A 13,167-nucleotide genomic window follows, 5' to 3' on the forward strand; every position below is an offset into this window, starting at 1 on the left:
TCGTCAATGCCTCAGTGTCCAGCTGGAGACTAGTAACGAGTGGTGTCCCTCAGGGATCGGTGTTGGGATCAGTCTTGTTTAACATCTTTGTCGCTGACATGGACAGTGGGATTGAGTGCGCCCTCAGCAAGTTTGCCGATGACACCAAGCTGTGTGGTTGGGTTGATACGCTGGAGGGAAGGAATGCAATCCAGAGGGACCTTGACACGCTTGTGAGGTGGGCTGATGCCAACCTCATGAGGTTTAACCATGCCAAGTGCAAGGTCCTACACCTGGGTCGGAGCAATCCCAGGCACAGCTACATGTTGGGCAGAGAAAAGGTTCAGAGCAGCACTGCGGAGAAGGACTTGGGGGTGTTGGTTGATGAGAAAATGAACATGAGCCGGCTTCAGTGTGCGCTCCCAGCCCAGAAAGCCAACCGTATCCTGGGCTGCATCAAAAGGAGCATGACCAGCAGGTCGAAGGAGGTGATCCTGCCCCTCTGCTCTGCTCCTGTGAGACCTCACCTGGAGCATTGTGTGCAGTTCTGGTGTCCTCAACATAAAAAGGACATGGAACTGTTGGAACAAGTCCAGAGAAGGGCCACGAGGATGATCAGGGGACTGGAGCACCTCCTGTATGAAGAGAGGCTGAGGAAGTTGGGGCTGTTCAGCCTGGAGAAGAGAAGTCTGCATGGAGACCTCAGAGCAGCCTTCCAGTATCTGAAGGGGGGCTGTAAGGGTGCTGGGGAGGGACTCTTCATTAGAGACTGTAGTGACAGGACAAGGGGTAACGGGTTAAAACTTAAACAGGGGAAGTTTAGGTTGGATATAAGAAGGAAATTCTTTCCTGTTAGGGTGGTGAGGCACTGGAATGGGTTGCCCAGGGAGGTTGTGAATGCTCCAACCCTGGCAGTGTTCAAGACCAGGTTGGATGAGGCCTTGGGTGACATGGTTTAGTGTGAGGTGTCCCTGCCCACGGCAAGCGAGTTGGATCTAGATGATCTTAAGGTCCTTTCCAACCCTAACGATTCTATGATTCTATGTTGCTAACTGTAATTTCAATAAGAATAACTGTGATACTGTAATAAAGACTTTAAAACCAGCTAAGGTATAATTCTTTTAGTCTGCCAACATAAGCTCAACCCAACTGATTCACAGAAGAGTGAAATTCAAAGTGTGACAAATGTTTCCTAGTCATTATAGCCCACCAGAGGAATATTTTTATTTGGCCTGACTGCTCGTGAGGGTATATTCAAGTTAGAATCATACAGTCATAGAAGAGCTCAGGTTGGAAGGTACATGGAAAGATACCTGATCCAAACTTTCACAGGAAAGGGAGCCTAGACATGGTGACCTAGTGCCCTGCCCAGTTGCAGCTCGTAAACCTCCCATGATGGACACTGTACCATGTCCCTGGAGAGGTTGTCCCAGTGATTGACTATTCTTGCTATAAAAAGTGTCTGTCTTCTATTGAGATGAAGCCTCCTGGTACAACTTGCTTCCTTATCTTCTCCATGTGGCTCCAAGTTAGTTATTAATTTCTGGTTGCTTTTGTTTGGCAGACAAGCACATGTGCTAGCATTGGCAATTGCATATGCCAGTTGCAAAAATGCTTGTACACCACATTATATATGCCAGTTTTCTCTAAAGGTACATTAAAACCAAAAACTAACTGGAAGAGGCTTATGCAAACTTTCTTTCTGTTCACCTTGACTATTATTTTTACACCATAGTATGAATATTGAAGCTTTGTGAAGCAAGTTGCTCTTAACATGCAAACTGCTTATGTACATTTACTTGGAGAGCACGCAAGAAAGACGTGTCATGTCTCTGACGTTGCTTTCTGAAGAGGCGCTGCGGTATATCTTACTTTCAGTATAATGAGTTGTAATGTTTAGTTATTCTAAAGGTATGGTACAATAACAGATTATTCTTGTTCATATCTGTGTAATAATTGAAACTCCCTGATCACACTTTCCATTTTACACATTGTCAGAACCTTGGACCTTAATCTTGCTCTTTGATTGACAGTTGCGGCCGGGGAAAGAGCACTTGTATTGTTTGTGGTAGTCGCATCTGTTCAACTTGATTCAGTTGAGAGTATTTGCATATTCTTAAGTATTTCTTCTGAGAAGGCCTAAATCCTTCTCAAGTGTTTGATGCATTTTTGAAATTCATTCATAAGGTATCTACATGCACTAATAGTTCTGTATAATATTGCTGTGCATAATCTGACAGATAAGGCCAGTTTTTTAAACAAGGTATTCTTTGGGGATGACATATTACATTCTGACTTATTCTACGGGGTGGAAATGTCAAGTACTTTGAAAAAGGATGCTTGAATGTTTTGATTGAATTAATATTCTTTATTGAACACATTGCCAACCGCAGTAAAATGTAGTCTTATTGTGAGAACATTTTTCAAAAGAGTTAACAACAGGGCTTTTTTGTTTTATTTTTGTCACTGGAGCTTTATCACATATAATCATTCCTTTGCTGCTGATATTAGATGGAACACAGAAGTAGATTCCTAGATGCTTTTAGATTAATTTGTTTGAATTGTTAAACTGTGAGCAACACCCTTATCTTGAAATACATCTTAAGCTTTTGAAATACAACTTACTTTTATTTTTTTATTTTCTTGCTTTTTAGATTTTTCTTCCAAATTTTGTATCAGTATTTTTTGAAGCATTGTCAACCTTAATTTCAGAAACCAGTCACTCTTGATATTACATGTACAGCACTAGTGAGAAGTACCATTGCTTTGAAGAATACTCAGGCATTGTATTTGAGCATTGTCGTGGTTTAAACCCAGCCAGCCAGCTCGTTCACTCACTCCCCCCCTTCTTGCCCTCCCCCTACTCCCGGAGGGATGGAGAGGAGAATCAAAAGAATGCAACTCCCATGGGTTGAGATAAGTACAGTTTAGCAACTAAGGTATAACCCAAATCACTACTGCTATCACCAATAATAATAATGATAAAGGAAATAACAAGGGAAGAGAATATTTCACCACCCACCAACCAATAACTCGCCCCGCCCCCGACCAACCGAGCACTGACCGATACCTCCTCCAACCCTGCAGTCACCCAGCCCTTCCGTGTAACTCTCAGTTACACCCTGGGCATGACGTGCTGTGGTATGGAATACCTCTTTGGTCAGTTTGGGTCAGGTGTCCTGTCTCTGCTTCCTCCTGGCTTCCCCTCCTCCCTGGCAGAGCATGAGCCTCACAAAGTCCTTGGCCAGACCAAACCATCATTGTTATCAGCTCTGTTCCCAGGCCGAAAGTCAAAACACAGCACTGCACCAGCTACCAAGAAGGAGAAACATGACTGCTACTGCTGAACCAAGCACAAGCATCAAACACAGATAGCAGTTCAAAAATATTAACTTGATGGCCTAAATCCATTACATGAAGAAATATATGCATAATTGAAAACCATGTCTTGCCTAGGTTGGATGTCCTAGTCCAGGACTGCCTGAGATTAGACAAAGCTACTCCAGTTTGCTATCAGAAGGAATGGAGATGTATTCCCACTTGCTTAAATGGATGTTTGCTGTGGATGCTACTACAAGCTTCAGCTGTTAAAGAGCTCGGATCTCATATGGAAGACCACTAACCATAATGAGTAACTTTTTTTTTACCTTGCACTAGACAAGTGCTCAAAGACCCACTGTTAGTAACTGATGTAGTGTAAGAAAAGGGTTTCTGTCTTTGCAGAGGACTGTAGCAATCCCTGCTGCCTGTGTACTTGAAAAAAGAATGATGCACATTTAATAAGTGTATTTTTTTGTTTTGTGCGCATGCAGGTTTCAGTGTAACAGCGCCTTTTACATTAGTTTTATTCTTCCTTTGCTTTCAGGAATCTCCTTCTGGACGAAGAAAAGCGCTTGCCACCAGCAGCATCAATATGAAGCAATATGCAAGCCCCATGCCTACACAGACGGATGTCAAGTTAAAATTCAAGCCTTTGTCCAAGAAAGTGGTATCTGCCACACTACAGTTCTCTTTATCTTGTATTTTCCTGAGGGAAGGAAAAGCCACGTAAGTTGTTGTGGGTTTTTTTTTAACCAGATAGCCTGCTTTGTGTTGCTTTTCAAAGAATTCTTTGGATAAAGAGCTTTCTGTATAGAATGGCAGAATTTGAGAGTATCCTTCAGCATACTTATCATTCCTGCCATACTTAGTTTCTTAGCTGAGTAGAAACCGTTTCTTACTCTGATTTTTGTCTTGTGTTCTTCAGAGACAAACAGCTTGTCCTCTAACCTTATTGTAAATAACAGCAGCTTAAAAATATCTACAGGTCTGGAATCAGCAGGATTTCGTTTGTGTGTGTGTGTGTTTGTTCGTCCAACAATACCCTTAGCAGACTGCAAGGGAAATGTAGGAAGGAAGACTTACTTCTATTTCGTCTATTTATATTTCACAAAAAATGAAAGGACAAAGCCAGCTGTAAGTTGAGAGAGGGTGGAGTCACAAGTAAGATTTTTGCCTTGAACACAAGAATATCCTGTGGAATGAGTTCAGTCAGGCACTGACTACCACTCCCCCTTCTCACTTGATTCTGTCCTGTATTTCAACAGCCTTTGGAGGGCAGAGGATACAGATTATTTTTGCAGATCCTGTAACTTCTGCAATTTCTGTCAGATTCAAGGTGTAAGATATTGACAGCTTCATGTGGCTGGAGGATGGACTGCTTGTCACCATCCTGTTTTGCTTTTTTCTTGTCTCAAGAATATGGGAAAATGAGACTGGCAGAACATAAAGAGGCGGAGGGGGAAACTACTGCTCTAGTAGTTCTTTTACCTCTTTTACACTTTTTTTTTCCCCCGCAAAAGGCTAACAGTTTATTTCCAGCTTTCAGTGCCCTGAATGCACTTGGAGACATTGCCCATTGCAATACAAGTGTCCAAAAACTGTTGCATGCACAGCTTTCCAGACTGCTTAAAGCAGTCAGCAGTGTGATCAGACCAGTTTGCTCTGGGGTTTATACAACTGGGGCTTGAAAACCCTCAAGAATGGAGACTACACAAGCTTTCTGGACAACCATCCCACTGCTTGTTGGTGACTGCTCCAACTTTTTTCTCATGTCAGATCACAATCTCTCTGCTTTCAATCTGTGTCCAGTGTCTCTAATCCTTCCACCTTGCGCCACTGTCTTCTCAGCAGTGCTGGCAAGCTGCTGCTAGGTCCTCCTGAAGCCATCTCTTCTCCAGGCTCAGAAAGTCCATTTCCCTGAGCCAGTTCAGCTCCAGCTCCTAATGATCTCAGTGGTCCTCTGCTGACCTTGCTCTGGTTTATCAACACCTTTTCCAGTACCGTGGGACCCAACACTGGATGAAGTGGCCTACATGCAGTCCAACAACTCCAAGTAAATAGGAGTCATTACTTCCCTCAGACTGCTGGTTTTGTGGTCCTGTTTTAATGGGTCTCAGGATGTTTTTGCCTTCTTTGGCTGTCAGGACATGGTGCTGGCTCTCCTTAAGCTTGCTCACTGCCAAGATCCCCAGACTGTTTTCAGCAGAGGTGCTCCCTAGGCAGGCAATACCCAGTCTGTTTTATTGTAAAAAATTATTATAATTATTGTAAAAAAATTTAATTAATCCCAATAAATATTCAAATTGGTTTAGGAGAGGAGAGGTAGGCCTGCTGTTGCTTCAAGAATGGCATCATGTACTTTAAAAATCTTGGGCTTTTTAGGAAACAAATGTAGAAAATCCATTTTTATGTATCATTGCCTGCTGTCATCTTTTCATCAAATGTCTGTTTGATATGAAAGGTGCAGTTATGTGAAAGATACGTATATGTGATGCAGTCAAATAAGAATTGCAATTGGCCATTGATATGTAATGGGTTTTTATCTTCTTAATGAATGCAAATGTTTAGAAAAGGGATTTTAACGTCTATAGCAGCATCAGGAGTTCTGAGTGAATGTAATGATAGTTGTCACATGCAGCATGTGGACAGTAGGTCTGAACAAGCATTTTCATTTTAACCAAACAAGGCCGTATCAGCATTTACTGGCATTTCTAGAGTGGTTTAAAATTAAGCAGCAGTCACTAAGTTGTCTCCTAATGCAAGGCAGCACTTTTTTTACCCTTTAGAATTTTTGGTAATAGAAAACTTTCCCTTCAGAAATTAATATGCATGAGTGTATCCTTTTGTTCTTTTGCTATATTCAAGATCAGATCTGAGAACAGAGACCTCCCTGAAGAAAACATAAAAATATATAAAGGATTTTTAATGATGTGGTAGTATCAGATGTGGTATTAACAGGCTGCATTTTAATGCCTGGTTTGAAATTTGTTGCTTAGGGATGAAGACATGCAAAGCCTCGCTAGTTTGATGAGTATGAAACAAGCTGACATTGGAAATCTAGATGATTTTGAGGAGGACAATGAAGAAGATGAAGAAAACAGAGTGAATCAAGAGGAAAAGGCTGCAAAAATTACAGGTTGGTTTTGCCACAGGAATGGTAAAATACAGTTCCTTTGCTCATGGCCAGCTGTGTTCTGTGAATTTTATCCTCATGCTGTATTTGTATTGAACTTGAAAAAAAATCCCAACCAAAACAAGTTATAGGATGGTTTGATTGAAGAGGGACCCATCCGTAACTCGACAGAGTTCAGTTAATATTTGTGGATTTAAAAGAGCGTTGATTTGTGAGGTGGGGGGAGGGTGTCCTGGTTTTAGGACAGAATGCACTAAGTAGGTAGCATTTTAGGGAAGCAAAGACCTGCTGTGAACAGAGGAGTAAAAAGATGGGGGAAAAGGATCAGTGAATTGAGAAGACAAGAGAATGAGCTGAAGGGAAATAATGAAGAGAGTTTGTGAGAATGACTGCGAAATGAGTTGTGCCATGGGTAGGTACTGAGGTTCTGCTCAATAACATGGTAATTCCAGGCAGCATACTTCTGCCTTTTGGTTGGGGGTGTCTTGTGGAAATGAAGTCAGGAGGCTGTTAAAGGAATTTAACAGAATTTGACAGTAAGGTTGTTTGAAGTGAGATAGTATAACCACATTTGAATTGCTGATGAAAATCCTTAGTGTGTCCAGGATAGCTGAACTAATCGATGCAAGTCAGATCAGGATGTGATGATGTTAAATTGTTGGTAGAGATCATTATGCAGCACTGCTCCAGATGAGTTCTGTAGGAGCTCTTAGTGTAAAAGAATCAGGAAAAGACAAATTAACTTCTGGTGCCAGCCTTCATGCCTGTCTGTGCTCTTTAAAAATGTCTGTTGAAATAAATGGACCCTTCTCTAAAGGTAAGGAACAGCATCCCAAACAGAAATTAATTGCTCAATCTGTTCTTGAAAGTCCAGAGAAACACTGGTTCAGTGTTACAAAACATTGCTTTTCATTGCTTCGTTTTGAGATCTCATTGCAATCGAAAGGTTCAGCCTAAAGCAGTTATTACTTAGTTATATTTTATGTTGTGAAAGGATGCAAATGTGCTTTCTCCATGCTTTACATATTCAATTAAATGTTTTGTACCCTGACCAAATCTCTGCTTATGCTGTATATGTCTGGCACAGGGCAGGTTGGAAAGTTCAGAATGAAATATTTGAGAGACAGGGATAATGTATTATTGGGCAGCAGTATGCCCAAGAGATATGCCAGTGTGGGCACACTGAAGTCATTTGTCAAGGTTGTCTTCTTTTCCAGTATAACCAGAATAATTCAGGTGCAGGTCAGAACACCGAACAAAACCTGACATGTTTATCAGGCCATCTCATAATCACAGAAAAGAGAAGGGCACGCAAAGGAGAGGCTACATAAAGTCTGTATAAACTATTGTGCCAGAAGCATTTTATTAAGATATACCTAGACACTGCCCTGAGGGACTTTATGGAAAACCCATGTGCAGAAGGACAGTAGTTGACAAGCAGCAGATCTTGCTCCTCAACTTTTTAGATTTTTGCAGTATTCATATTTAAGCAAGCCAAGAAACATTCCTGATCAAGCAAAAAGATAATTTAATTAGGCCAGTCTGTCCACTATCCTTTGGCTATGTAGTGAACATCCTTGGAGATGGATGGGAAAAGTGTGAAGTGCAGCACTAAGTCCTAGCTCCAGCTGTTTTAGAGGCATTTCAGCTTTTCCATCTACTTTTTTAAAGTCCAAAATTATCTGTTCTAAGCAAACATTACGATACCTTCTTGAAAGACAGATGCAATAAATATTTCTGAACTGCACTATATCTTCTCATTGTTCAGCCTGTTCTGATACTGTTTGCCAATGATACAATATTGGGTTGGATTTTTGTAGATGGGAAAAGGAGATCTGAAGGCTGGGAAAAGCTCAGCGTTGAATGACTTGTGTTGATTACAACAGCTGAGTTGCTTTGTAAGCCTGGCTAACTTTGCCCGTATGTTAGATGAGGAGAGGGATGAGAGGTATGTTGAAGGAGAATGAGTACACATAGTTGCCCAAGCAAATGGGAGAACATAAAACACAGGGCAGTAAGTAAACATCAATAAATAAAATGTAAAGGTTCTATTTCAACATGTGTTCAAGACTGATTTCATTGGCAATTGAAGTGACTCCTGTAATAAATATAATTAATGGGGAAAACTAATAAACCACAGGAATTGCTGAAGCACCAAGGGAGAAAAGAGGTTGGAATCACTGTAGAAAAATAGGAAGAAATATAGAAAGAAGGAAAAGGAACTCCACTGATGTAGTGAAGTACTCTTTCTTAAAATTTACTTCAAAAATAATTGTGTTCACAGAATCCTATAAAGTTAATTGGGGAAGTTACATAAGCCTTTTGAAAGCTTGCTTTACCAACATTTTCTCATCTGTTGCTGTGTTAGGGTGTTGGCAGCTGAGCAAGCTGGAATGTCTTCACTGACTCAGAGCCCCTGCGGCAAATCACTTCGCCTCAGTGTGCCTGTTTTCCCAACTGTAAAATGGAGATAGTGGCTATAACTACTTCTTGGGAATGATGGCAGTATTAGATGGTTAATATTTGTAAGCAAGCTTTGAAAAAGTAAAGTGCAAGTAGTAAAGCAGAAGGGTTTTTTCTTACTTTTGGCTTAAGGTCTTCTCACAGAGAAACATTGGATGACTTGACTGAAACATCGTCATTCTCAGCCAGAGCTGCAAGAGATGCTTCAAATCTTTATCACAGACACTGCTCCTTTTTGCAGTGTACAAAAGTTATTTTTTTTACTTGGGCCCACAGTTAGTTTTATAGATGAACAAATATACCCACCACTAGGAGAACACGGGAGACCTGTTGAATGGGGCTCTAGATGGTGCAGGTGAGTTAGGAAATGCTGCTTCTCTTCTTTAATGTGTTGCCTAACTTGGGGTAAGTATCTGTGCCTCTGTTTCTTCAGTTGTGAAGTAAGTGGCGCAATATGCTCTACCTCAAAAGCACTGTGGAGTTTGGTATAGTCAACATAGGAGCTGCTGCCATACAACTGACCTTGAGATCAGACTGAAAGATATTTTCCATTCGAAGCATTACATTCATTCAAAAAAATATCCTTCCATCTCAGGCTTTTTGCCCCTTCTTTGCCAATATTTCTTGTTTAATTTCTTCATGTATAAAAGCGGTATCTCCACCTAATTGTTCTATGTGAAGTTGAAAATTATGTTTGTAGCCATGAAATATGTTTCAAATATATTGTTCCTACACTATTGATATAGATGAATTTAAACCTCATGGAAGTATTTAATGGTTGGACTTGATGGTCTTAAATGTCTTTTCCAGCCTAGCTGATTCTGAGATGCTGTGATCCTGTCCTTAGCCTTCAGTTGAATACAAGGTATTCCAACATACTCAGAATCTTGCAATCATAGAATACTTAGAGTTGGAAAGAATCTTAAGATCATCACATTCCAACCCCTTGAAGAAACATGGCTCATAACTCACAAACTTAGTGTAGTAATAAATACATTGCTTCTCTTAATGTTTTAATTGATACTTAGAGCCTCATGCTGAAGTTAATAGTTGGCTCTTGCTCCGTCTGCAGAGGAGCACGGTGACTGTCCTGGGGCACCACATGGACTGAGCAACGTGCCTATGTGCTACCTATTGCAGGAGTCTGAATCCCAGATATTTCAAGAGCAGGCTTCTGCAGAGCAATATGTGTAACCTTTTCTTACCACTTGCAAAACCGTGTCTCTCATGTAAACTTCTGATACATGTACTTTGTCAGTAGCAGCAAGCTGCTTAAAAAAAAAGAGCAAGAGAGAATGAAAGAAAAAACCCCAACAGTGATTTATATGACATGCTTGTAGAACAAGCTAATGTACGTTTGTAGATAATGAGATTTATAAAAGATAATATAGGATATAAATCTCCAACCTACCATTTCCACACTCCAAAATATGACATAAACCATTTAATATTGTAATGAGAAACATTGTAGTGCATATGGGTGTTTAGGTTGGCAGATGGGACCAGGTGATTCAGACCACATCAAAGAATTCCCTCTTTTTAAAGCTCTGAACTTAATTTGTTATTTTCTGACAATAAAAACTGAATTGTAATTGTTTTGGTTTTTTCACATGCTGGCATAATAAATTATAAATCATGTCAACAGCTCAGCCTGTTTTAAACTAGTAATTTGTTTGTACTAGTGTTTTATAAGGTCAACTCCGTTTTATTTGAGTACAGCAAGGTATTTTCCATTATGTATCTTGAGTCTTAAAAATTCCCTGAAGATAGTATTATACTGTTCAGATCTCTAAGGCGTATGTATGATTTTATACTGAAAAGTTGAGTTTTGGGGCAGTTTTGGTGTTACATTTTTAGAACAGTAGTCTTGTTTGTTGGAGCTAAAAATAAGGAAGTGGGCATGGTGAAATTAGCTCTGTGTAGATAGATAAAAATGTAATCCCATCTAAGCATATTTTTTCTTTAAGGCCAAGAACAGTTAGGAAGTGTGGTTAAGAGGAATTCTGCTGTGGCTTCATCATTGTCAAGCACGGATTATAGCCAATAGATACTGGGAGAATAGATCATTCCACTTGGTAATTTGCAGATTGGTGCATCTTTGCAAAGCAGTTTAAATTTGGAAAAGAAATTTTTGACTTCTTTTATGTTAAAGAAGTTTTTTAACTTCTTTAACTTCTAATATGACTCAAATATTTTCAGGTTCTGGACTCTGCTTTCAGCTTCAGGTTTCTTATGCTGTGAAGGCTTGAAATTAAGGGTTATGTCAGTGTGTCAACTTGTGAAGGTGTTGCCCTGTAAAAAGGCATGAGTGCCCCCTACTAGGAAGTTCTGGATAGCTGTGGGCACCAACATGAGTTGGGACAATATCAAATACTACTCAGTTTTCATCTCAGTCCAACATCTTGCTCTTTGTAACTGGTTCATAGAACAAAGATTACTGTGAGTCAGTGACAAACATTTGCTTTCCCAAACAAAAGCCATGTGAGTAAAAGTTAAATTCAGAACAGCAGCAAACTGAAAGTGTTTTGAAGAAGTAACTTCTTGTATTCACAAGAAAACAAAGTTTAAAGGAAATCCAAGAATGACTGAGAAGTGTGCAGTAAAGGCACCTACATAGCTTTAACTTCACTGGTGACACCAGAAGACACTGGGAAAAGATGGGAGATGAAAAAAACTCTCAGAGGAGCAATGTTACTCAACAAGCAGCAGCATCTCTCATCACAGGTTTCTCCTGCTTGTTTGCCAGTTGGAAGGACAAGGAAGGCTGTCCCCTCGCCACAAAAAACTGTGCTTGAGGTCTTTCAGAGATGACCCAGGCTCAGTCGCCATTAGTGAAACTGCATTTGTCATTGTTTTATTTGTTAGTGGGGGAATCAGAGTGGAATTTTTCCCCTTGAGCCAGAAGCCTCTAGGACCTGGTTGTTTTTTTGTTTTGTTTCTTTACTGCCAGAATTATGGAGTCATCAACATCTTGGCTACAATTAATACATTTTAAAAACCATTAATTCATGGCAGTTCAGAGCCATGTATTGGATGGCTCCTCTAGTGTGAATAGAAGATGAAATAGGATTTTACCAAACAGAAAGATGTTACTGGCATAGCATTACAGAGGCGAATTAAACCAATACATATGTTCAGTTTGCATTCTCATAGCACGGTACTGATCATATCTTTTAGTACTATTAGATAAGTTCAACTTGTCATAGGTCAGGATTTAATGGTGACTGATATGTAATCGTTACGTGATCAGAGTGTGTGTAGAAATAAAATATATGAAATGTATGTGTATTTATTGGTTTTCTGTAGCCTTAAGGGTTTTGGAGGGAAGTAATTGTTCTGGGGCTGTTTTGTGTTGATTGACAATGGTTTAACATTCAGGTTTTCTTCACAAGCAGGAAAAGTCTTCAAATTATATCTAGTACATCTAAGTTTTGAACTGATGTGCATACTCATCCTCATAAAACTAATTGCTGTTGCTGACACCAGGAATCCGGCAAGGTTTTGTTTATGTCTGTTAGCTGGTTTCTTGTTAAACTATGACTTGAAATAGCTACACAGGTGCTTTGCTATAGGTATATCATTGCAAGGACTTGTTCTAAATGTGTTCTTTTAATTAACAATAAGTGTCTTTTCTTCTGCCTTCTCTCTCCCTCACTCTCTAATAATAGTGTTCGTTCCACTTCTGTTTCATTAAATGCCCTTGCCTTATGTTTGTCTTGACTGGCTTCTATTTACAGAAATTGTAAACCAGTTGAATGCTCTGAGCAGCTTAGATGAAGATCAAGATGACTACATAAAGCGAGCAAATATGCCTTCAGCTAAATCAGCCAGTTCCTCTGAAGGTCTATGAGCTTTCCTCCTTTCTTTCTGTTTCTGATTGTCTGTATTTACTGTGACCCATTACCTTTTGACTCCTGCTTGTATTCAGCTGTCAAGTTTTATCTCTGTTCTTCCACCCGGCATGACTCTCAGTAATTTGTAGTGCATCCAACAGGTAACAACATGATAGAGAAAGAGCCTATCTCGTCTTCAGCTCCGTTTGTCATCTGATAATGAACAAGAAAGGGAAAAGGGAAAAAGAATCACAAAAAAAACCAACACCAGACCCCAAGCCTAAAACATTAATTGTGCAGTCAGCAATACTTGACCTCTCTAACGTGACAGAATGCCCCTGCTCTGAATTTACGTGCATAATGCATTCGAAAATTAAAATTTCCTGCCTACAGTTAACATTTATGTGAGCAACCAAAATTAAATTGCTGTATTTAGCT

At 40.0% G+C, this 13,167-nt stretch overlaps 1 protein-coding gene across 9 annotated transcripts in view; it reads left to right on the top strand.

Moving 5' to 3' along the window:
• EHBP1 (EH domain binding protein 1) overlaps positions 1–13,167 on the top strand; it is a 226,612-nt gene that overhangs the window by 84,943 nt on the left and 128,502 nt on the right. For 6 of the 9 annotated variants that reach the window (XM_057423435.1, XM_057423429.1, XM_057423432.1 and 3 more), the window contains exons 6-8: positions 3,845–4,026; positions 6,297–6,436; positions 12,634–12,738. In XM_057423435.1, the coding sequence (XP_057279418.1) occupies positions 3,845–4,026; positions 6,297–6,436; positions 12,634–12,738 (427 nt within the window). The remainder of the gene's footprint in view (positions 1–3,844; positions 4,027–6,296; positions 6,437–12,633; positions 12,739–13,167) is intronic. The other 3 variants (XM_057423431.1, XM_057423437.1, XM_057423438.1) reach the window with 1 other exon arrangement.

This window comes from Pezoporus wallicus, unplaced genomic scaffold, assembly GCF_028554395.1.
Source record: "Pezoporus wallicus isolate ANWC-B61680 ecotype Strahan unplaced genomic scaffold, APGP_CSIRO_Pwel_v1 contig_4191, whole genome shotgun sequence".
Lineage (NCBI taxonomy): Eukaryota > Metazoa > Chordata > Aves > Psittaciformes > Psittacidae > Pezoporus > Pezoporus wallicus.